At 39.0% G+C, this 22,339-nt stretch overlaps 1 protein-coding gene and 1 non-coding gene across 5 annotated transcripts in view; both read left to right on the top strand.

Moving 5' to 3' along the window:
* NAP1L4 (nucleosome assembly protein 1 like 4) overlaps positions 1-17,210 on the top strand; it is a 29,061-nt gene extending 11,851 nt beyond the window's left edge. Inside the window, exons 10-17 of one of the 4 annotated variants that reach the window (XR_010373117.1) lie at positions 2,612-2,751; positions 4,739-4,884; positions 6,514-6,536; positions 7,186-7,305; positions 7,613-7,642; positions 8,976-9,053; positions 10,209-10,247; positions 15,964-17,210. Coding sequence is in view for 2 of the 4 variants with exons in the window: in XM_064452528.1 (XP_064308598.1) it covers positions 2,612-2,751; positions 4,739-4,884; positions 6,514-6,536; positions 7,186-7,305; positions 7,613-7,642; positions 8,997-9,053; positions 15,964-16,002 (555 nt within the window). In the remaining 2 variants the exon portion in view is untranslated. The remainder of the gene's footprint in view (positions 1-2,611; positions 2,752-4,738; positions 4,885-6,513; positions 6,537-7,185; positions 7,306-7,612; positions 7,643-8,975; positions 9,054-10,208; positions 10,248-15,963) is intronic. The other 3 variants (XM_064452529.1, XR_010373116.1, XM_064452528.1) reach the window with 3 other exon arrangements.
* LOC135313728 (small nucleolar RNA SNORA54) lies at positions 234-354 on the top strand. Its single transcript, XR_010373257.1, has one exon. It is a non-coding gene; the product is annotated as a small nucleolar RNA SNORA54 (small nucleolar RNA).
* Positions 17,211-22,339: the final 5,129 nt, after the last annotated feature.

Below are 22,339 nucleotides of genomic sequence, written 5' to 3'. Positions count from 1 at the left end.
TAGGGCTGAAGGAGAGGATATGAGTTTTATGAAGAAAATTATTGTTCAAGCACAAAGTAAAGTATTCTAAGAAGTTGGTAGGTTTTATCTTGAAGCGTATCTATTTGGTGGCATTTGGATTATTTGGGAATAATTGGTTTTGCCTACAGCATTTTTGTGTTCACATTCAGCTTTGTTTTACGGTACCTTAAGTTGAAGAACTGCTCTTTAAAGATCAATGGATTTATCTTGTCTTGCACTGTTCGTAACCTCTTGACAGCATATTTCTGTGAATAGGTTCCATTCCAGTGCTACATGAAATCCAATAATGGAAGGCTGACAAATTCCATGTCCCTTCTGTGTTTGGAAACAAAAGGATGCATCCCTAACTACTTGAGTGAAACCTATTAACCAGTTGTGTGTGACTGTCTTGCCTGGAGTTCCCTGGCTAATGAAAATTGCTGCAGCAGTGGTAGCTTTGTACCCTAAAAAGTTCACATAACCAGTGTATAATAAATATACTAATTCTGCTGGGGATTATGTTTTGCCGCTAAAATAAATATACGTATGTAATAGGAATTTTCTGACTTAATATTGACCCAAAGTAATTAACTGTAGTTACAGTCCTCCAAAAGTAGTTTTACCTGGCTGCAGCAGTGGTGCTTCAAAGTTCAGTTTGCTATAGCTTGTGTATATAAACTTCTGTTTGCATGAAGCATAAGCTATTACTATTTGCTTTTATTTAATTATAATCATATGAATACACTTACATATATTTGCATAAATATGATTTCTACTTACGTATCTATTTGGACATCAGGATCTTAGCTAGCAGTTTCAGACCTGGATGATGCATCTGGGTATAACATCAGTAAGTAGCTTAAAATAAGGAAGTTCTCTTTTTTTGAACTTCATGAGAACATCTCGTATTACAGGAAAAATCTAGAAATACATGCTCCAAAGGTAAGCTGATATCAAAAGCAAAGATGTCCAAATAAAGACTACTGGAAAGGTTATTACAACACTTCAAATAGTATGTGAAACTTGAAGCTTTTTATTGTCTGCTGGTTAGCAGGTATAGAATGAAATATTGAAATGCAGTCCCTGCAGATATTTTTGTCTTGCTAGTCCTCAGGATTCTGCATGCTAAGTAGTGCTACTGGTTACCTATTTATAGCCCAGTGATGGTTTGTGCATTTATTTGGGTATGAGTGTTAGTGGATAAGCTAAGTTTGTAACTCTTCCCCTGAGCGTGTTTGCTAGAGAGATTTGCCTTAGCTGAAGACACCCTCCAAACCATACTAGCTTCTCATATTGCTTTAAAATAGCAGTAAAGCTGAAGTAGACGTTGTGAAGCCAACACAGATATTCCAGTGCACGTATGGTTCCCAGTGGCTTCCTTTCCTTAAACTGTGAGCATGTGATTGAGAGGATGGCAAGGCAGACTTGGGTGATTACAGACCATTTTCTGGCCTGAGTCCGAAGAGTGCCTGGGGAAGTATGTTCAAGTCTAGTGTTTTTGGCAGTTATCTAATCTGTTTTGTATTCACACTAGGTCTAGTTTTTATGGCATATTTCTGGTGGAGTAAATAAAATATTTAAGGTAACTGTTACGCATGCTGTGCTGTAGGTATGGTGATGTTGGGGGTTTTGACTTTGAACCCTTCTGTGTTGTTGAACTGATCTGCAGACTTTTTCCAACTTCAAGTAACTAAAGCAATGCTGCTTTATTTAACCTTTATTGTTTCCCCTGTTCTGAGGCAGTTTTGTTTTTTTTTACTTTTACATAGCTCATAGTTGATCCTGAGTGCAAAGTGGGAATATGTAGCACTGTGGAAGCAGGTTTTGAAAGCTTTACAGTCTTGAAAATCGATGCATTGTATATGCTGGAGTTTTCTGTAACTGGAGCCTTTTTCTCTCTGTGTAAGAAGCTGAAGTTCTGCAATTAATTTTCAGGTGCCACAGGAGGCTCAAACATAAGCAGAAACACCTGCTTCAGGCTGTAACCTGTTAAGACGTGTAATTTCAGGTTTCAGTTTATGAAGTCAGTAGTGTTCTGCAGGATTTTCTATTATCAAATGGAAAAACCCCTCTGGTTCATGGTGGAGTGCACTGTTTAAATACAGACCTGCAACCTAGATTTTTCTTTTTAAGTAGAAAAAGTCTGTTTCAGTCTCCTAAGTTTATCACATTGAATGATCAGAGTTGGGTGAGTAACAGAACCTCCTGATAGTGTTATTCTGACATCAGAATTACTTCAGAATAACGATTTCATCATCCCTAGTCAAAGGATGATGTCTAGGCTTCCATAGGAAACAAAACCAAAACTTTTCTCTAAGTACTTATTTCTAAGGTTGCTTTTAAGACAGCAGTTTTATATGTGAAGGTGAATGAAATGTAGTAATTACATTATTATAAGTTGAATATTAATACTAGCCAAGGTTGTTCTAGCATCCTGTGTGTTCAGAATTGGTTGACATTCTTCATTTCCTGCTTCTGCTGTAGTTTGAAAGATGTCTGCCATCAAATTCTTTTCCTGTGTTCAGAGTTTGATGAATTGAAATAACTGCATCAGCAGAATTACCATGGTAAAACTTAGTGGTAACAAAATTATAATGGAAATTTCTTCCAGTCTTTCTCATTAGAGTTCCACTTCGGGCCCAATGACTACTTTTCTAATTCAGTCCTGACAAAAACATACAAGATGAAGTCGGAGCCAGACAAGACAGATCCCTTTTCATTTGAAGGACCTGAAATAGTTGATTGTGAGGGGTAAGGAAAACTTAACATTTGAAAACCTTTCTGAAGTAATAGTCTGCATTTTCCAGATGCTGCTTTTTCTTATTGTGATAATGATTAATATCAAATAAAGTTTTTGCTAACTTAAAAACTGGGAATGTTTGTAGGGATGATGATGGTGATGATCTTAGCTTCAGCATGCAGAAGTAACAGATATGTAGATGTAGATACATTTTAACATAGTGTGCATTTTACAGGCTTTCAAGGTAGCTTACACCTTTCAAATTTAATAGATTGCTAATGAGGTAACAGGCCTTGTATTTCCAGATAACTGGGTAAATCCCTTCTAGTCATTACATTTCATAGACCCCCATCCTCAGTCTGATAAGTAGCTTTAGAGTCTCTTGGACTCTTGCTCATCTCCTCAGCAATTTTTATTCCAGCAGTTGTTTTGAATCTGACAGGAATTGGTCATATGTGTGATCTGCTCTTTAAGCCTGTTTTGAGGCTGGAACATACTGGCCATGCAGTTTAGTTCTGGCAGTTGTGGCTAATGCAGCAATTTTTTTTTTTTTTTGTAAAATATGTTCAGAAACTGACTGTGGGATGGCAAATTCTCATCTCTGTTCTGGAAGCCTAGTGAGTTGGACACCACATCAGTTTTTCATTGGGTAAAAGATCATTCCATCTAACGTAATGCTTTCTCTTCCCATCAGCGATCTCTGCTCTATAACCAATGTTCAGTGCCATGTCAGAGCAGAGCCGACACAACTGAAATGTTTTTGTACCTTATTTTTCTTAGCTTCCATGGTGTTTTTTCTTTTGGGTTTTGGTTGGGGGTTTTTCCCCTTGAAGAATGTGTTTTGGGTTTTTCTAGGAGGGGTGTGTGTGTTAGTTTAAAAAACAAACACTTAAGAAATGCCAAATACTTGCTTTATTGAAGGCACCCTGACAACCTCAAAAGTTTTTGGCTTCTAGTGGTATATGTTAGCTTTTGAATTGAGTGTTCACCTACAGTGAGTCAAAATGTCTACTTGCATGTTTAGTGAAAGTTGTGCCTAGGTAAAAGGCTAGTCCATTTTGAAGAAAACTGTAGTTAATTACAGCACAATGTTTTCTGTTTAAGCCCTACAGAGGAATCCCTTTCTAAAATTGCTGGTATGTCAAAACTTTGATTTCAGTTCATGTTTCCTGATGAAGGTTTTAAATACTGGAATAAGTAGAGGAGGAAAATATTTCTGTGGCTTTTTATACAGGTTAAAACTGTTGACTTTGACCATTTATCTATAGGACAAGTTATTTTGGGGCACTTAAGGGTTACGGTGACACCATGATTTCAGTTAGAAGAGAGTGGCTGTGTTTACCACACATGCTTTGCCATGTGCAGTTTTGGGTAAAACTGTAGGTGGATGGAGAGAGTCTTTTAATTGAGATAAGCGTCTGTTTGCACAGTAGCAGAAGGGAACTGAAAAGTAAGGTCTTCCTGCTGAACTTGACTGCCAAGGCAGTCTGAGCACTGCTCTTTGGAGAGCTAAAACGTGCCTCTCCTTGGCCACTCTTTGTGCATTTAATTTTAGAGTAACTGGGCACTGCCTTGGCCTGTAGTGAGAGAACATAATGTATTGTTTTCTACTGGTCTTACTGTTGGAAGAACGATTCTCAACTGTTGGGATTTTTCTGGAATAGCTTAATCACATCCTTGGTTACAAAACCTCGGTAGCACAGGGTAAAGAGGTATTAAAGTATGGGTGGGGTGGGGGTAGTGGTTACTCTGTGAAGACAAACTAGCCCTTTAATTTAGGGAAATACCCAATATGTCCAACATACACACAGTTTCTAGCACTACAATGCATCTACTTGACATCTTGTCAAGCAGATTCAGTTGACAGTGTGTGTAAAGCTAGCTTTATCTGAAGAACGATAAGCCATCTTTGCCTTGATATTTGTTGCTCTAATACTCAGTTCTGTATTTTCACTGATGTCATATGTTAAAATGCTGTTTCCCACGTGTTGTCTCTAGATGTACTATTGACTGGAAGAAAGGAAAAAATGTTACAGTTAAAACAATCAAGAAAAAACAGAAACACAAGGGTCGAGGCACAGTTCGGACAATTACTAAACAAGTACCTAATGATTCTTTTTTTAACTTCTTCAGCCCAATAAAGGGTAAGCCTGGAAATTGAGAATTTAGGATTCTTAAAATGTCTTGTGTTTTATTTATATGTATTTGTATTTATACAGCTTAAACCTACAAACTGTTTATGCTGTTGCATTATGTACTTTGCTCTTACTAGAGGAAGATAGCAAACTGCAGTCCATCCAAACAGATCATTTCGTTTGGATGGTATTCTGTAGATTTTGGTCTCTAGGTGTGCTGTGTAAACGGGATTCCTAGTATAGAAAGAGCCTCATGTAGAACCCCCTAAAGAAGTTGACTTGTGCTGCCACAGGATGGCTCCATGCATCAATCTGAGGTTTTTAACTTGTAAAAGAAATCTATTCTGGTGTTGGTCATGTCCTAGCATGTTGGTTTCATTTAAACATTTGTGCTAAGTGATGGAACTTCCTGTGGCTTGTTCTGCGATCAATTAGTGATCCCTAATGCTCCATAGATACCTTCCTAATTTTCCTAGTTATCTAATGTAAGATGCGCACTAACATATTTAAAACCATTTACATGGATTCCAAAATCATTACTACTTCTTCTTGATACATCTCCCATTGTACCTCTCTTTTTTTTTTTTTTTTTTTTTTCCCCTTCCCCCAAACACGAGTGGAAGAAGCACTTTACTTTGGACTTCAGAGGTGTACTGAACAAAATGGACATTAGTTCTTGATTCATGCATTGGGCTATTATGGACTACCTGTCCCTTCTAAATACCACTGCAAATCCCTGTGTTGCATGGGGATAGGAAAAAAGTTATAAGTATTTCCAAAGTCAGAGTTTGTTTGGTATAGAAATGTCCTTTAACTTCAACAACTTTATATTTTTGTTACAGGGAGTTGCTGCTTTCAGAAAGGGATGGAGACTTGTATGTCTCATGATGCACACAAAGTATTGTAGTATTTTTAAAATACTTAAAGGACATACTCTGGAGGTAGCAGTATAAGAAAAATAAGACTATGACATCTGCTGGCAGTTGATAGTTGCATTTTCAACTTGAGACTGAGCCAAATTATCACTTTCAGAGTACCATGGCACCTAAGTAGAGGAGGAAAATTTGTTTTTTAGGGGGTTTTCTGTTGTTTTTTTCCATTGCTTACAAAACAAAAAACCCAAAACCACCCTGTTCCTTGCTGGTTATAGTAACAGGCAGGTCTTTTCCCAACAATGCTTTGCAAATTCATGACAAAACATTAACCTGCTTGGTAGCATCTGTGTTCGGAGAGAGGCGAGGGTTTGTAGTGCTCTAGCAAAATAAATTTAATGTAATTACAGCATTAATATAGAAACAAAATGTGTTGCTCTTTGAGGGGAGAAATGTGATCTGCATACCTTTGGAACCCATCTTTTTAGAAAAATTATTTCCTGTGCAAAAATCTTTACATGAAAATGGTAGCTTTGATGCTCTTATTACAGCACATAAAATTCTTGCAAGTGGAATTTCTCCGGGTTTAATTTAGGATAAATCTCAATTGCCTTTAAAGGTTTAATAGCTTGTGAAGACTTTACAAACCCCAGTCTTTTTTCTGGTATGAGAAGGTCTTTATTTTTGCTGTGTTTTGCCATCTTGAATATTGAGGTGGTCTAGACTGTACAAACTTTCTTAAATTTACTGTCTTGTCTTTTTGCAGTATCTGGTGATGGAGAGTCATTGGTAAGTTTGTTTCTGAAATGGTGCAATTGCTCTGCCATATCTTTTTGTGCTGAACATCTCTGTAGCGCCTGTTTGGGTTCTTTTACTAAGTTCTGTGTGTTTTTATTGTTGTTTTTGCTTTTGACAAAGTTGCGTTTCATCTTGATAAAATGACGTAGTATTGACTCCTCCAAGGAATCCTTTGACAGTTTGCTGCTATACATCTTGCTAATCAAATACATCTATAATGGTCACTGTTGAGAAGAGGTCATTATTTTCTCTAGGCAGTTAGTGCTAATGTGTGGCTGGTATCTTGATTTTTAAACAAAAATCAATCTGAAGCAGTCTGAACAGTTCTATAACATCAGGCGTCAGAACCAGCAGAGTCTGTATGAGCCTTTTTCGTAGAAGGTGTTGCAGCAGGCGAGTAGCCTGTATGTAGAAAGTAGGAAACTTCTAAAATAAACCTCAGTTCTGCAAATCTGAATTTAGACTTGCAATACTTCTTTTATTCTTACAAAGCTAAGTATACTGAAAGTACATGTGACCTGAAGGTTGATGTTGATGACAGTGTGATGTTTCTCAAACCTGTAACTTTGAAATACTTTTGTTTGTTCCTCTGTAGCACATCACATTTTTAGTAGAAAAATCAAACCGTCTTGCTTTACAGGATGAAGATTCAGAGTTTACTTTAGCAGCAGATTTTGAAATTGGACACTTCTTCCGTGAAAGGATAGTCCCTCGTGCTGTGCTTTATTTCACTGGGGAAGCTATAGAGGATGATGATAATGTATGTATGCTATCACCATTTTGTTTATTAGTCACCATGTAGATAGAAGCATTCTCTTTCTTTTCTGGTTAGACTAGTGTGTAGTATTAATTATGAGAATAAGAAAAAACTGGAAGAGATTCCTATTGCTGGGGAGTAGGAAAGACAACTACAGTAGGAGAAACAACAATTTGCTATGAGTTGTTAATCTTTGCATCTTTAAGGGGCTTAGTTTCAGTTACTGTGTTTGAAAGTGCTAGACCTATTACTGCAGAAGATTTTATGCAAATATTAGCAGAGCTAATAAAACCTTGGGTTTGTTTTTCAGTTCGAAGAAGGAGAAGAAGGTGAAGAGGAGGTGAGATGCATACTGTATCTTTTATGGATAACTAATTACCTACTATGTTCCAGTTCCAGAAATAGTCCTATATGGAGCAGAAAAATAGTTGTTCATAAATGCTCTTGTGTATGATACTTCTTTCCAAAAGAGTTCAGCATTCCTTACTTGCAAAATCTATTGCTGTTTTTCCTCTTCATAGAAGTACTTTGTGCAAGAACATTTAACCTTTTTTTCCCCCCCCCTAGTATTTTAAAAGCTGCTTTCTGACGTGAGTCAAAAATTAAAGATGAGCTTTTTTCTTGACTGTTGCATGATATGAACCTTCAGTCTTATTTTTAAATATCTGTTGCTTAGGCAGTAGTGGAATTCAGCTGTTAGCTTTCAGTTGTCATAAGCGTGAAGACTGGGCATTGCTAAATGTAAAGTAAAAAAGAAGAGTGAACAACTGCTCAGGATAAAGACTTAATTTAGGCTGGAATCTCTAGTATACCAAGACCTCTGGTCCGTTTACAGTAGTGTTGTGTGAGTACAAACATAGTGTAAAAGGCTTTGCACAAAACCACTAAATGATACCACACTTAAATGAAATAATATCCTTTACAAATAATGATATTTTTATTTTACTGCTTTTACTGTGGTGTTCTTGCTGATTGGTTAAAGGTACATACCTGACTGTCAACAAGCTCACCATAGTAGAGTATATCAGAAGTTATCAAGCTGGAGGTCTGACATGAGCTGGCAATCTTCAGCATGCAGTCTCTTTTTTTCTCCTTGCAAGCTGCAATGCAGACCTCTGGGCTTAGGCTGTTGATTGACTAAACGTTTTCTTATTTTTATTTTTAAGCTGGGTCTTGATAGAAGTGTATGTGTATTTTTAATGTGCCTCTAGTGCCAGATGTTACTACTTGGATGTAGGCATGTGTACAACAGAGTGTGAAAATACTGCAAAATCCTGTGCAGGAATACATAGCCTGCCCATAGTAATCCAAATAGATAGAGACTCTTTGGAAGGAGGCCAAAACAAAAAAAAAATTAGACGTATTTACTTATTACCAGAACTGTAAAATTCCAAATAATAGCTCAGGTACAAGTTAAAAAATTGTTGAGAGACTGCAGCAGCTTATGTAGAAAGGTTGCCTTAAGCCATGCTGAATCTTTTAAATCTGTTTTCAATCTTCTTTTAAAGATTTTGCTTTAAGATTGTGAAGATGCTGAATTCTTTTAAGTCAGCCCAAGTAGTTTTAATGTTGACATCTGAAACACTGTGGAATACAGTTATAATATAATTTGCTATTTTGTTTATTCTCCGTTACAAAAAGTTGCACTTTTAACCTGTTTTAATTTCTGTTAGTTTATCTCTATTTTGTCATAGGAGTTGGAAGGGGAAGAGGAGGGAGAAGAAGAGGAAGATGCAGAGAGTGACCCTAAGGTAAGGATTTTTGTGTGCATAGTCATAATGCAGACTATAATCATGAGCAATGTAACTAAGGTTGTAATAGTTCGTGAAAATATTAATAAATTACTAAAAAACAAAAACCACCCTAGTTTGTGACTGCAATGTTTTCATCTTCTTCAGCACTCAAATTGCTCTTAAAAGAAAAGTCAATGTTTCCTTAAATCGAGAAAATGCAGGTTTTGTCTTCCAAGCTGCACCAAGAAAAAGTTAATTTCTGAACTGTGTGCCTTTACTTCTTAATGGTGTCTCTGTATAATAATATATATTCTTCTTTTAGAAAGGTCTTATTTCAAATATTCTGTGACTGGATTTCAACTTAGAATTAGTCTGACAAATCTCAACTAGTTTGCTTGTTTATTTTCTTTCTCTTAGAATTGTTCTTTCTGGTTGTCCTGATGGCTGCATGTTAGACTCCACGTGTATGTACTTAGCTAGAAATAAAAAAAAGTTAGTCCCCAACTTTGAATTTCAAACTTTACGAGACCTGGGGTTTTAAAATTCAGCTCCTTCTGATAGGTATTTTTCAGTCCTTCAGTCACTGTAAGGTTGACACTTAGATTTAGTGAAGCTAGGGCATTGATGACAGGCTTGTGTTCGTTTAGTTCTTAAAACGTCAGCTTTTAATTTTTTTATGAAGGTACAGATGAAAAAGTCAAAGGCATGCAAAACTGCTTGATCTCTGGATGAAAGTCTTAACAGCAGCTTAACAAGTCACTCTTCTGAGCAGAATTTCAGATACATTGTCATATCACTAGTAAATGCTTTTTGTCACTGTATCAAGAATTGAGCTTGTTTTTCTTTTATGAGAAACACTGTATACTAAAGAATGTCTGTCTTGTGGAAAGATCTATCAAACAGGATTAGAGTGGCAGAAATGAGCATTCTGCAGGATCAAACTGCAGTGGTGTACCTGTAATGGGAAAAAGTGGGACAGCTGAGAAACAAAATGTTAGTTCTGAGTTGAAGTATATTTGTGCTAAGTATCAAATATCCTTTTAAAGGATTTGGTATTCTGTAAGAAAAAAGCTTACAGTATCTTGGAAGGTTATAGTTGTTGCCTTCTGTGTTATTTTGTACGTTTCACTTTTCATTCATGCTGACAGTTCCTTTCAATTTTTTCCCATTTAGGTGTAAATTTAAGTCTGTTTATCATTCATACATTTCTAGGTAAGGTGGAATTCCATTCATACCTAACTTCCAAGAGTCCCATTTGTAGCCATGCAATGTGGTTTGTTTTCTAGGGTTTTCTGTTCTGTTTTGGTTTTTGTTATTTCCTTGTGTGGGGAAAAGAAATAGGGGAGTGGTGACTTCAGAGTTTAGGTTTTATTAGTAACAAAAAAAAAAAGTGTGTAGAGATGAATGCATTTTAAATCATATAATTAAATTAGATCTTTCAGAATGACCTCTCTGCCTTCCTGGCTTAACTTCTGCTTTGCTATTGTAGCAGTCAAACTATATTATCTATACAAGATAAAAGATAGTGACACTTGTCAGACTTCTTTTTCCTGGTTTCTGATTTGATGTTGTGTCTCTTTAGTGTTTCTATTATTTCTTAAATATCTCCTCTGCTCTTAAGAACTTTTGTAAGTCATCAGCTTACTTAGTATGTCTTTTCCAACATAATTCTTATTTATGCTGCCTGACAAAGGCAGTCAGTCACCCTTAAAGGCCTTTTCTTGAGCTCATGATTCTGCACAGGTATTACTCTCCTGCTCATCTGTCTCTTCATTTAAAAGAAGAAGAAAAATTCCTTCTATTATATACAGTCATCTTACCTTACACCCCATGGCTCATAAAGGACAATGCCTGCAACAGGCTCCATACAATTTTTTTCCCCCCTGTATTTTAAGCTTGTATCTTCCGCCCCCGCCGCCACCTCTCTGGTTATTTAGGAGAAGCTCTAGTCTTTCCAACTCGTTCCCTCTCTGCATAGATAATGCCATTCTTTGCCTTCGTTAAACTCAAACTTGAGCTGCATTTTGTGTTTTTTGGTTTTGTTTTTTTTTTTTTTTTTTTAGTTTGGGGTTGGGGTGTGGGGTTTTTTTTGGGTTTTTTTTTTTTTTTGTGGTTGGGGGGGGTGTTGGTGTGTTGTGGGTTTTTTTTAATTTTAATTCCAATCTGGTAAGCTTTGAGAAGCCAGCCACCCTGCCTCAACACACGTGCACTGTTTATTCAGCTGCAGTAGTAGAAATCTGTCACAACAGACTGCAGCAGGACAACATATAAGCTGTTACACAGCTCTCTTCCCTTCTTACAATTAACAGTTGTCAGCCACTGGCTTCAGTTTTCAAGTCAACTTGAAATTCTGTTTTGTCATTTAAGACTCATACCCCTGATCCTGTTTTCCATTTCTTCTTCTGTTCATTCCATTTTTCTGGTCCTGTTTCTCCCTGTCACTCTTTGCCTTTCAGTTCCCCCCGCTTTTCTTATATTTAGAATAGCTTCTTTTTCATGTACAACAACAAAAAAATTTGTTCTTTGGTTTGCTTTCCATTCAATTCAATTCCTCCTCTTCAGTTACTTCCATATTACTTCCTCCTTTTATGTCATACTCATTTGCTACATAAATGTCAACACTTTCTGCTTTGTTAAACCTCCACCCCTCCACCCGGTTATGATCATCTCTTACACAAAGCACTTGTGCTATATATAAGTTGTGGCTTTGGAAGGCTGAGCAGGTGATTGAAAGTAGCTTCAGAAGATGCTACAAAAACAGATAATGTAGCTTGTTTTTTCTAGTGTATTTTTCTATGTGCTTGCATGCCCTATTCCTTTAGCTGCCTTTATTTCACATTACTGATGCTAAGCTTGAAAAGATAAATAGCTGACAAGGTAATGTAGAATGCTGTCTTGAATTATGAACTAAAAAGCTGCTGTGGGGGGGGACTACATGTGCTCCAAGGTGCTTAGTCTGTCTAAGCAACAGTGGCAGAAGGGCCTGCTAGCAGCAAATTCATTTTCAGAACCTTTCAAGCATTCTGTCCAGTTGTGGAGGAGGCAGTTAAGACCACTTGCTTGCTTAGCTCCAGTTAGCTCTGTGTTTAATTTCCATGCATATGTTTGATATCCTTGCTTTTTCTCGTTTGATAACATAGATTAGGAAATGAACAAAGGTGAGGTTTAGCATTAGGACTCCTAGCTGGACTATTTCATGGTAGGACATGTGAATTATTGAAAGGCTTTTTTCCTTCTCTGCTAGTGATAAGTGCCTACTGCCTGCATTGATTCAAGTGTTGGCAGTGAAGTCTGTTTGGGAGTCAGATGGGATCTTGATGGGCTGCCTGTGCTACTTTAGCAGTTGGGAAGCTTCCCAAGAAGTGATTTGTAAAAGTAAGGTGGTGAAGGCTCGATTTGCTCTTTGAATCACCTAGGAATGTGTCCTACCCAACCTGGTTAAACATTGAAGATTAATATTAATTCAGTGTCTCTTTCAGCAGTAACTTAATGTGAAAAAGATCTGGTTTGAAAGGACTAAATCGCCAAGTCCAAAGTATCCATGCCATTTATCTTATGCCCCCATCCTCTAGGCCACCAGATTAATTGGATGCGTAGAAGCAGTCGGCTGTGTATGAAGGTCATGAAAGTAATATTACTTCAGACCTGCTTTCCTCATCCGTTTTAGCATTATGATTCTGCAAATTTTAGGTGAAATTCCCTGTTTAAATTTGATGCATGTCCTCTATGTCCATAAGTAGCTGATGCAGTTTAGCTGATGTAATTGCTGATGTCTGAGCGAGTGGCCTGTACATAAGCTAATTAGCTCAAGTTTCTTGCATTATTCTCCTGGGTAATCAAGTGCCAGAAGAAAAATGTTCAGAATTTAAAAAAAAAACAAAACCCAAACACTCTTGCCACAATGGGCATGAACAAGTGGTGCAGTAAATAAGAGGCAGTGGCAAAAAAGCTGTATATTGACTTTTGTTAGCAAAAGAGGGAAAACAGGTGGGTGTCTCATTTATTTAGCTTGTATATCTCTGTTGGAACAGTGTCTCAGACTGGAATCAAAGGCCCAGAGTGTTTTAAACAACTTGCACAGAATAAGCAATAATGAAATACTTGAAAGATGTAAAAAAAAAAAAAAAAATCCTGCCACTTTTCATATGAACTTAAGTCATTGTTCATGACTATATACTACAGAGAATCTCTTTACAACAAAAGGAATTCTTACTTGTCTCTTGTAGTGCTGGTAATGAACTTCAGTACATGCATTTGCTGCTAAATTTATTTCAAAATAAAATGCAATTCCTCCTTATCTTTGCCAGTTAAAGTCTCTTTGGTCTTTATTGCCTGGCTGATGCACTTTGCCATTTCTAAGATACCTTTAGAAGTTAATTTAGAGAAATACAGCATGAATGGAAATCTTGCTAGTATGGGGAGAAAAAGAGCACAATGTCTGTTTAAGGCCAATAAATGGGTTGGTAGTGGTTGGCTGACCAAATGTCACCAGCAGTCTGGGCACAGCAGGAAGAGCAGGCTCAAGCTTAATAGCCTTGCCTGAGGGAGTATGGATGTAGTATCTTGATCACACGCAGTTTGGGGTCTGGTCCCTGATCTTACAGGAGCCATTAGAGGCCAGAGATAAGTTTCAACATGCATGTGCCTGATGAGGCAGCTGTAACTCGAAGAAAATTGTGGTCGTCTCCCTGTGCCGTTGTCATCTCGGGATTAGACTGTGAGATGCTTTATGCGAGGCTGATGGGTAACTGAAAGCAATACGGAGCTCACGTGGTGTCTTGCTCAGGAGGAGCAGTGCTGTGCTATTGAAATGGTGGAAGAAAATTGGTTATGTTGGAATCTGGATCTGAGATACTACCATGTTGCTTATGCCCTGCTTAAACATTTTTATATATATGGTCCAGATAGATATGCCCTCAGCTGTAAGCTAAAAATAGCATAAGCTAGCAGTATTACTGTCAAAATTCTCCCAACAACTGACTCATATCCGAGAACCCCTTAAACTGTATTTTTTTTTTCTGTCTGAGAGCAGTAATCAACGCTGAAAGGTCCTTAAGGAACTTTGTAATCTCTGTGACTCAGTTTTTACAGGATAAAGATTTATATGCAGTAATATGATTCAAATGTTTACAGAAATAAAGGCAAGTATAAAGAAAGAGTAATGAAGTTTATTAGAAAATATAATAAGGGGTTTGGCCGATCGTTAAAATTTGGCTGAAATGGTTGCAGTGGTCAACCTAAGTGTGTCTGATATAACTGGTGAATAGGAAGGAAGGAGGGAGATGTAAAGATTTTTAAGTACTTTCTAAATAATTGGTTTGTTACTTCATTATGGCTGTTATCCAGAATGCACGGGGAATGAGAAGTGATGCTGTGCACTGCTCTGTGGCCATGTTCAAATACAAAGCAGTTACAAGAAAAATAGATACTTCTGGAACGCTTTTTGAAAAAATGCTGCCATTTTTTGCCTGCCTCTAAATGAAGTGGAATAGCATGCAATGTATCACCAGTGGCAGTCAGATTTTTTTTTTTAACAGACAGAATGCTGATTTTGTGTTATGTGTAAACATATCCCTCTTTTCAAGAGGGAATTCATGCTGTATTTAGTCCCAGATCAGTGAAAATGAATTAATGTCAGTGTGATTTGGAACCCCAGGCAGATGAGAGAGTACAAAGTTGGAGTTAGCCAGATGTGCTGGGGGAGGAAAACCACAAGGAAGAAGTCTGAAAGGTCTTTGGCATATCTGTGCAGAATAGAGCATTTGGCTTTAATCCAGCATTCCAGTGGGAATGATAGTGACCACTGTAACCCTAAAGCAGTTTAGTTGAGGAAGAGAAAAATAGTCAGTTTAGTGCAGATTATCAAGGAAAAAACTTATGAAATGGAATCTTAGTTGCACCTATTCTTCCTTGCTACAGGCAAAACACTTAAGTTGTCTTAGCTCTTGGTCACTTGATGTTTAATGCATTCTTGCATGTTTGCTTCCTTTACAACACATAAAGCTGCTCTTTAGGATTGTTACTAAGTAACATTTTATTTTGTGATCAGTGACATTCAAGGTGTCATACTCTATCCGTATTTTTCTTTACGAGAATTCAGCAGGTTTATGTGGCCACTGTTTGCTTATTATAAACTATATTAAGAATGGTAAAGGGAGACGCAAACAGGAAATTCACTGAATAAATTCTCCTGCTTTCTAAGAATAAAAAAAAAGGCAAGAAGTACCATGTAAAACCTGAAGTTCTTAGCTGTTTGAGTACTTGTTCTCCTTCCCAAATACACTTCCTTTTGCCAAAGGGGAAGTTGTTTTACTACCTAATGAAGGTGTTTCTACATTTACATATTCTGATTAGCATGTGGACTTCTTGCCTCCTGTTAAACTGTTGAATAGTTACCTGCTGGTGATGCAGAACCTAGAAGAAATCAACACATTAATTACATTTTTATCACCTTAGCAGAAAGGGCAAGGCTTCTAAGGGAAAAACTCAAACGTGCTCTAGAATAAGCAGCCTGCCTTCCTCCCTCCTCGGAGTTAGTGAGGAGGTGGCAGGTTGCTGTTAAACTCTTTAGTAGGAGCTGAGAGTCAAACTGAGCCTCTGGTGGGGGGAAGTAGAAGGTGTTTTGCTCTTTTGTTTGTTTGAGCCTTGGCCTACTGGATGTAAAGTGGAGTGTAAAGAATGCAAATGTAGATTAAAAATATTATGGGGTACCAAGCAGTTGCGGTGGGGGGAGGGAACCCAATAAATACTGTGACTGCTGTTCAGACCTTTAGGATGTAGCTTGAGTTTACATGTAGCTTTTTGTGCATGCTAATGGTCCCTCTAGCTAACTCAAAAGCACATAGCCAAATTCTTCTATTTGTTGAGGTATTTCTTGGATGCCATTTTGATTTTTAATTTTTTTTCTTTCTTTTTTCCCTTTCTATAGAAAGATTCCAGCCAACCTGCTGAATGCAAACAACAGTAACAAGGAAATACCACTTGGAAGTGATATTTGAACAACTTCTAACAAATATTTGGATACCTGGCCTGCAGTTCAGGATATTCCATCGCTGCAGCACAATCTTATTAACAATGCTTAAAATTAATTTGTTTTAAAATGCATGATTTTCACTAACTTTTTCTTTATTGCTTAACATGTACAGTGGCAACTTCAATGCAGTTGGGAAATATGAGGTTTAAATAAATCACACTCTACAGCCGTTGGTACACCGTAGCTAAGTACGTCAATAGGCCTTTAGAGCCTTTTGCCATATGCATAGGGGACTAGTCTGGCCTACCAAGCGAGGATTATCCATTTCCTTGTTCACCATTGAAAATTGTGGAATAGCAATGTGCTGAGAAGCTAAAGTAAATGGGTTACATGTATGGTAGCTGAAACAGAGCAATATGACTTTTTTGCTAGTTCCCTCTCCCCTTTTTTTAATGTTTCTTGCAACCTACAGATTGAACTAGTGCTTGAGCAGCTTTAAATGTCATATTTATTATCTCAGTAAAACCAGTTGAAGGGGGTGTCATATTTGAAACTTAGTTGTTCATCTTACTATTTATTTATTCATGTTTGTAAGTACTTTGACAGAATTAGTGCTTTTTAATAGTTTTTAATATACTTGAAAGATCTTCCTCTTTTGCATACAATAATGGGTACTTGTAAAACAAATAATTTGAATTGGTCTCAATGTAGTAGCCTAGACAGAAGAAATGAACTTGCATCAAAATGACAGCTCTTCTGGATGAAGATCAAAACACAAAGGCCAAACTGTTGCGGTTGATGGAAGTGGGTTGCAGCCAAAGAACCAGATATTTTCCGGTAGTCTTACTGCTTAGTGTCCAGCATGGAAGGACCTTTCACTATGAACACAGGAATTTATCAAAGTTCAATAAATCTGAAGTTTTGGTGTCTTACTTGCAACACTGAAATTATTCCATTCCACAATTTATTTTAAGCTCTGAAGTCTTCAAAACTACCTTTTGTTGTTGTGTGGCACTTCAGGTACACATTTCTAGTTTCAGCATCCATTGCCAACCTCTGGCAGCAGTTGAATAGCAGCTGTATCAACACTGTGACCAGGCATGTAGAGTGCTCCAGCCTTACCTTACACATTTGTAACTTAATACAGTGTTTTCAATTTGTACAGAATAGATAGAATATTCTATTAAAGTTGTGAAACATGATCGTTGGTGCCTGTCTGGTCCGTAATGCTTCCTAGGTTAAATGAAGATCCCTTTGGCTTTTGGTAGTGGAGGGTGAGGTGTTTAACAAGGGGCATGCTGCTGCTGCCTCTTTGGCCTGCTACGGCTCTTGGCTGAACATCCTGCTGGTTTCCTTTCTTGTCAAAACCCAAAGAAAAGGGAGTCCTTGTAAATATTGGATTACACAGTTCTTTGATGTAAATCAGAACAAACTTGCTCAATTTGCAAGTAAATAGTCTGGAATGTTTTGTAGGATTTGGGGTTTTTTGGGGGCAACATCATTACTGCAGATTCCACATGACCTGTGCAGCTTGGTCATGGACTAAATGAGGTGCTGGGGGATGTAAAGTGGTTTATGACATGTGATGATATCCCCACATCAATACCTTGCAGTCAGAAAAGGTGTAGCACTGATGCTCTGGTGCCACGTTACAGTGTTAAGGCAGAAGCAAGGGAAGAAGGCAGGTTCTGGATTTTTATTTAAAAAAATAAGATTTTGTAACTAGTCATTAGGTTGCAGTGTACCACACAGCAGGCACAGAACAGCGTAAAGGCACATCTGACTGGGGAGGAGTGATGAATGGAGTTTCCACACGTGCAAACTGGCTGATAACAGTGCCAGTGATGTGAGTTACATCAAATAGAGGTATTTGACCAGCTTTTTTAATTTATGTATCAAAAGAAATTGAATTATATTTCCCCCATCCTAAAGAAGTACTCTCCTCTACATGGTTAAATAGGAGTGCTGCGACCTGGAGATAAACATCTGCAAATTAGCACGCTGAAGTAATTTATGTGCATGAATCCTGAAAGGCTAACTTTAATTTTATGAAAACGGGAAATTCCAGAACATGGAGAGCAAATGTGCCAGCGTTCAGGGAGCGCGAATGAGGTGGGTGGGTAACGAAGCTGCCTGGCGAGGCGTTCATCCTCAGGAAAGCCATGGGAAAGCTGGGCTGGGATTCGTTAAAGCAGAGTTAACTCCAGTCTGCAGCCAAATAGAAAACAGATCTTGTCAAAACCAAGCATGCTCTTGCCATTACAGATCTAGCTGATAACGGCAAGGATGAGCGTCTTGTAGACTCTTCTCTGTTTTCAGATGGTTATTTATAGACTTTGTCTACAGGAAAAGTAACTAACCCATACCTGAACAGCTCAGCTCGTTCCTTCAGCGGAAGAGAGTATCAAGGACCGATGCATTGGTTATCAGAAGGTCATGGCTGGACAAATCCAGGCTGGATGATAAAAGGAGTGCAGGTGTACGAAAAGGAGATAAGAGTGATTAACTGTTGGAAAAGACAATTGAAAAAAAAAAATTGCTGATTTCTGAAGACAAATCAGGGTCCCTATGCAAAATTGAAGTGTTAAGTTTTAAAAATGCTGAGGTGATACCAAAAGAGTGAGCCTACATGCATACATGTTTGATTACCCTCACAGCAACCGGATAAAAGAAACTGAAGTTTAGTCTGTGAGAACACGCTTTTTTGACGCAGTCTTCATGTTGGTAACTTCTCATTTGAGGGGGAAAAAAAAAAGCTCTGTTTCTGGGTCTGAAAGTTGAAGCAGCTGGAAGTGCTCCAAGCGAGATTAATTTGGCATGTCGCCTACTCGGGCTACAGCGTGATTAATAGCTTCTCAGCACTTTGGTTGTCTAGGAAGAAAGCCTTGGAGGTACTACCCCGCTGCCCTATCTGATGCAGAAGCAAATGGCAAATATTCTGCTTGCAGCTGAAAATTGGGGACTGGCAGGGATTTCTCGGGAGCCTTTTGCACAGTGTTAGGGTACCTTCATGGGAGCTTTGTATTTGGGGTAACTGAGAGCTGTAGGCTTTCGGTCCAATTCCAGTAAGTTCAGTTATCTGGGGTTTACTATCTAGTTAGGATTTGTGGCAGCTGGAAAAATTAAAATGGTCTCTGCGTATTTCCACTCTCCTTATAAAACAGGCTTTTCCTGTTTTAAAATAAAGAAGACTTGTAATAAATTCATCCTTGGTTAAATGCTGCCTTGATGGCAGTTCCTCAAGCAAATGAGGTCTTGCCGAGGGAGCCAGCTCAGCAGAGCGCAGTCCGGAGGAGGCCCACGCTGGAGAGGAGCGCATAAGAAGAGGCCAGACGAGTTACGGCACAAAGAAATTGCTCAGTCCTTGTGAGCTCATTGATTCAGGAGGCGAGTTTAAAATGTGAGACATGCCCTGGCTGCCTGATGTTATGCTGAGGTGTAACATTCATACCTTCTTCTGAAGCATCCTAGCTTTTGGAAGTGATTATAGCTCAACCAGAAAATGGAAGAAACGTCTTTTCTAGTTAAGCCTATAAGCACAAATAGTGTATTATGCAAGCTAGATGGGAGACTTACTTCTCCCACTGCTGGAGCACACGCTATGTGCCCCAAAGCCTTGCCATCACTAAGCTTCACCTGGTCCTGTGGCATTTCATGTTCACCAACGTGGCTTTTGGAAAAACATTAAATTTGATTTGGGCTCCTGCAAAGCACCTCTCAATAGCCTGTTGTTAATGGCAAGGTGTTAAAAAAAATTTTTAAAAGTGCTGCATTCATGCTGCTTTATCCTCTGCCTCTTCCCATGGATAAATATCTGTATTCTTGCCCAGATGAAGTCTGGGAGGCATTGATTTTGTGTCAATATAATAGCTGTTCAGGGCTTCTACCCTGAAGCTGAACACTTGCCTCACATTTTTTACCTTTGTTGCCCATGTTCTTCACTATAATTAGTGTGCAAACAGCCGTTGCTGTACCTGTAAGCAGCGCATGGACAAACCTTCATCCTGCCTTTCCCAGTTTATAGTCATCACACTAATAACAGGCAGAGCTTTTTTTTTTTTTTCCATATGCTTATACTGCCGTCCTAAATACTTCCAGCTTCTTGCAGGCCAGGGCCAGGAAGCCCAAACAATAAATGCCATAAGTCACTCAGGTTTGACAAGCATTCAAAAAGAAGAAAAAAAAAAGAAAGTCCATGCCTGCGTGCTCTTTATGAAGCATCATGTGAATGAAGGCTGAGCTGTTTGCCAGCTGCCAGCTTTCGTTTCCAGACCGGCTTTCCTCTCTGCTTGTTCACCTCGCCATTACACAAGCAAAAATGCATGCGCCACCCAGCAGCCTGCTCACCTCTTGCACAAGCTGCCTTATGCGCTGGTTTTTACCGTGGGAATCGGGACACCTTGTGGGGATGCCAAGCCAGGTTAACACAACCCAGTGAGCATGAGCTCCAATTGCCAGCGCGTCTCTGCGCAGCCTCCCAGCTCATACCCGCCTTCCTGATAACAGTCCCGCAATGCAAAAAAAACCCCACCCCCTCCTACCAATTCTTCTTTCCCAAAGGAGCTGTGTCAGCAATGCAGTGGCCTCCTGTTGGCTCGCCCTGCCTTGCTGCTTGCCCCCAGCATCTGCAAGTTAAACATAACCGATACTAGACCCATCCCAGCTTAAGAAAAGGGCTGAAGAGAAGGGTAACGGCATGGAAAGGAATTTACTCATTATGCAACATGACCCAAAGGAAAAAAAAAAAACAAACAACCCACAAACATAAAATAATAATTTGCCCCTACTGGGGGCAAAAACCAAAAAGCACAGAATGATGCTGGAAAAGAAGGACCATTGGTTTATCACCAATGCAAATAGTCTTGCACCATGCAAATATTCTTTGTGAGCTGTTAAACTGATCTTTTTGCAAAGTAAATTCATCCTGGTGGCTGTTGAGTCCACGCTCATCCAACTTTTAGGAGTAAAGGAGGAAAGTGTCTTGGTATTTTAGCATTAACATCTACTTGGCCAACAGTGGTAGGGGCACACTTAGGAAGGGTTTGGGTTTTTTTCTTTTTTATATTATTTTTTATTTCACCCAATTATCTAGTCTTTCTTTTTCCTTTTCATGCTCCTGACTTAAGGCACATTTGAAACTCTCTGATTTTCCTTGAAAGAAAAAGCACGAAAGAAGTAGGGTTGGGTACAATATTAGTATCAGAGCCACTACCAAAGCAAACTCCTGAAGTCAGTGATGGGATATAACTTGTTAAGGGAGGTAAAGCACTTGCTGTAAAGGTCACATATAGCTCCTGCACACAAGTTAATAGTTCAAGGTGGTTTGATGCAGAGAAAAACCAATTAAGATATAACTGCTGCTGACATTCCCCTAAGCTGTTTCATCTCTTACCGCTTCAAAAAAGCAGGGAAAAACAAATTATGTACTTTCAAACTAAGATTTATATAGGATGAATTGTTGCTTAGCCTATGAAAAGATCAAAAAGGAGATTGTTGAAGAAAGATCGCCTACAAAGGACGCTGGACTGTTATTATACCAAAAGAAAAAAAAGAGGTTAATAGGCATGGTTCAGGTCAAAACGTAGGCAAGTGCAGTGTGTGCAACAAAGCGTTCGCAAGGGCTGCTTGCTCAGGTGTTTCAAAGCCGGGCAGCAAGAGGGTAAATCACTGATCTGGCATCCTGAGCAGCAACACTGCAGCATTACACGTATATTCAGCTCTGCACTTGTAGACTGGGTAGAGCTTCTTTGCCTGGAAACTCCTGCAGTCCCAAAGACGGCTTGGATTGTGTCAGGATCTCCTGGCCAATGAAAAGAGGGGATGGCACCCTCCCTTCCGCTGCCCCCAGCTTCATCTTATGGGAACCAGGGGTTTCAGTCTCTTTCCCCCAGTGAGGCCAAAAAGGCAGCAAATACCCTGTTTCATTTGGGACTGGGCTCCCTGTGAACTCATTACCATTATGGCTAGGGACAGCAAACGTGGAGCCCTCTGAACATACACTCCCACCTCACAGGGCAAGGCCAGTGCCATTCCTCAAAACAAGCAGGGGTGGGGACCACCCGTGTGGGTGCTTCTGGCCCCAGTGAAGAGCTGCCACCAGCTTTGAAGCATCCCTGAGAGAAAAGCAAAAGGCAGAGCTGCAAGCACCAGCCCAGAGATCCCCTGGTGCTGGGGGCTCCTCAGCCAGGCATGAAGGAATCTCATTCTCCATCCCTCATCCCCCTAGCATCCCTCCTCTGCAGGTGCAGGGCAGGAGGAAGAGGAGGAAGAGGAGGGAGCTTCACCTCCCTTTCCCACTGTGGCAGCGTGTGGTGGCCTCCCCCAGCACCCA

The sequence above is a fragment of the Phalacrocorax carbo genome, chromosome 5, assembly GCF_963921805.1.
Source record: "Phalacrocorax carbo chromosome 5, bPhaCar2.1, whole genome shotgun sequence".
Lineage (NCBI taxonomy): Eukaryota > Metazoa > Chordata > Aves > Suliformes > Phalacrocoracidae > Phalacrocorax > Phalacrocorax carbo.
The sequence above is the reverse complement of the archived record's forward strand: the minus strand, read 5'-3'. Positions and strand labels throughout refer to the sequence as shown.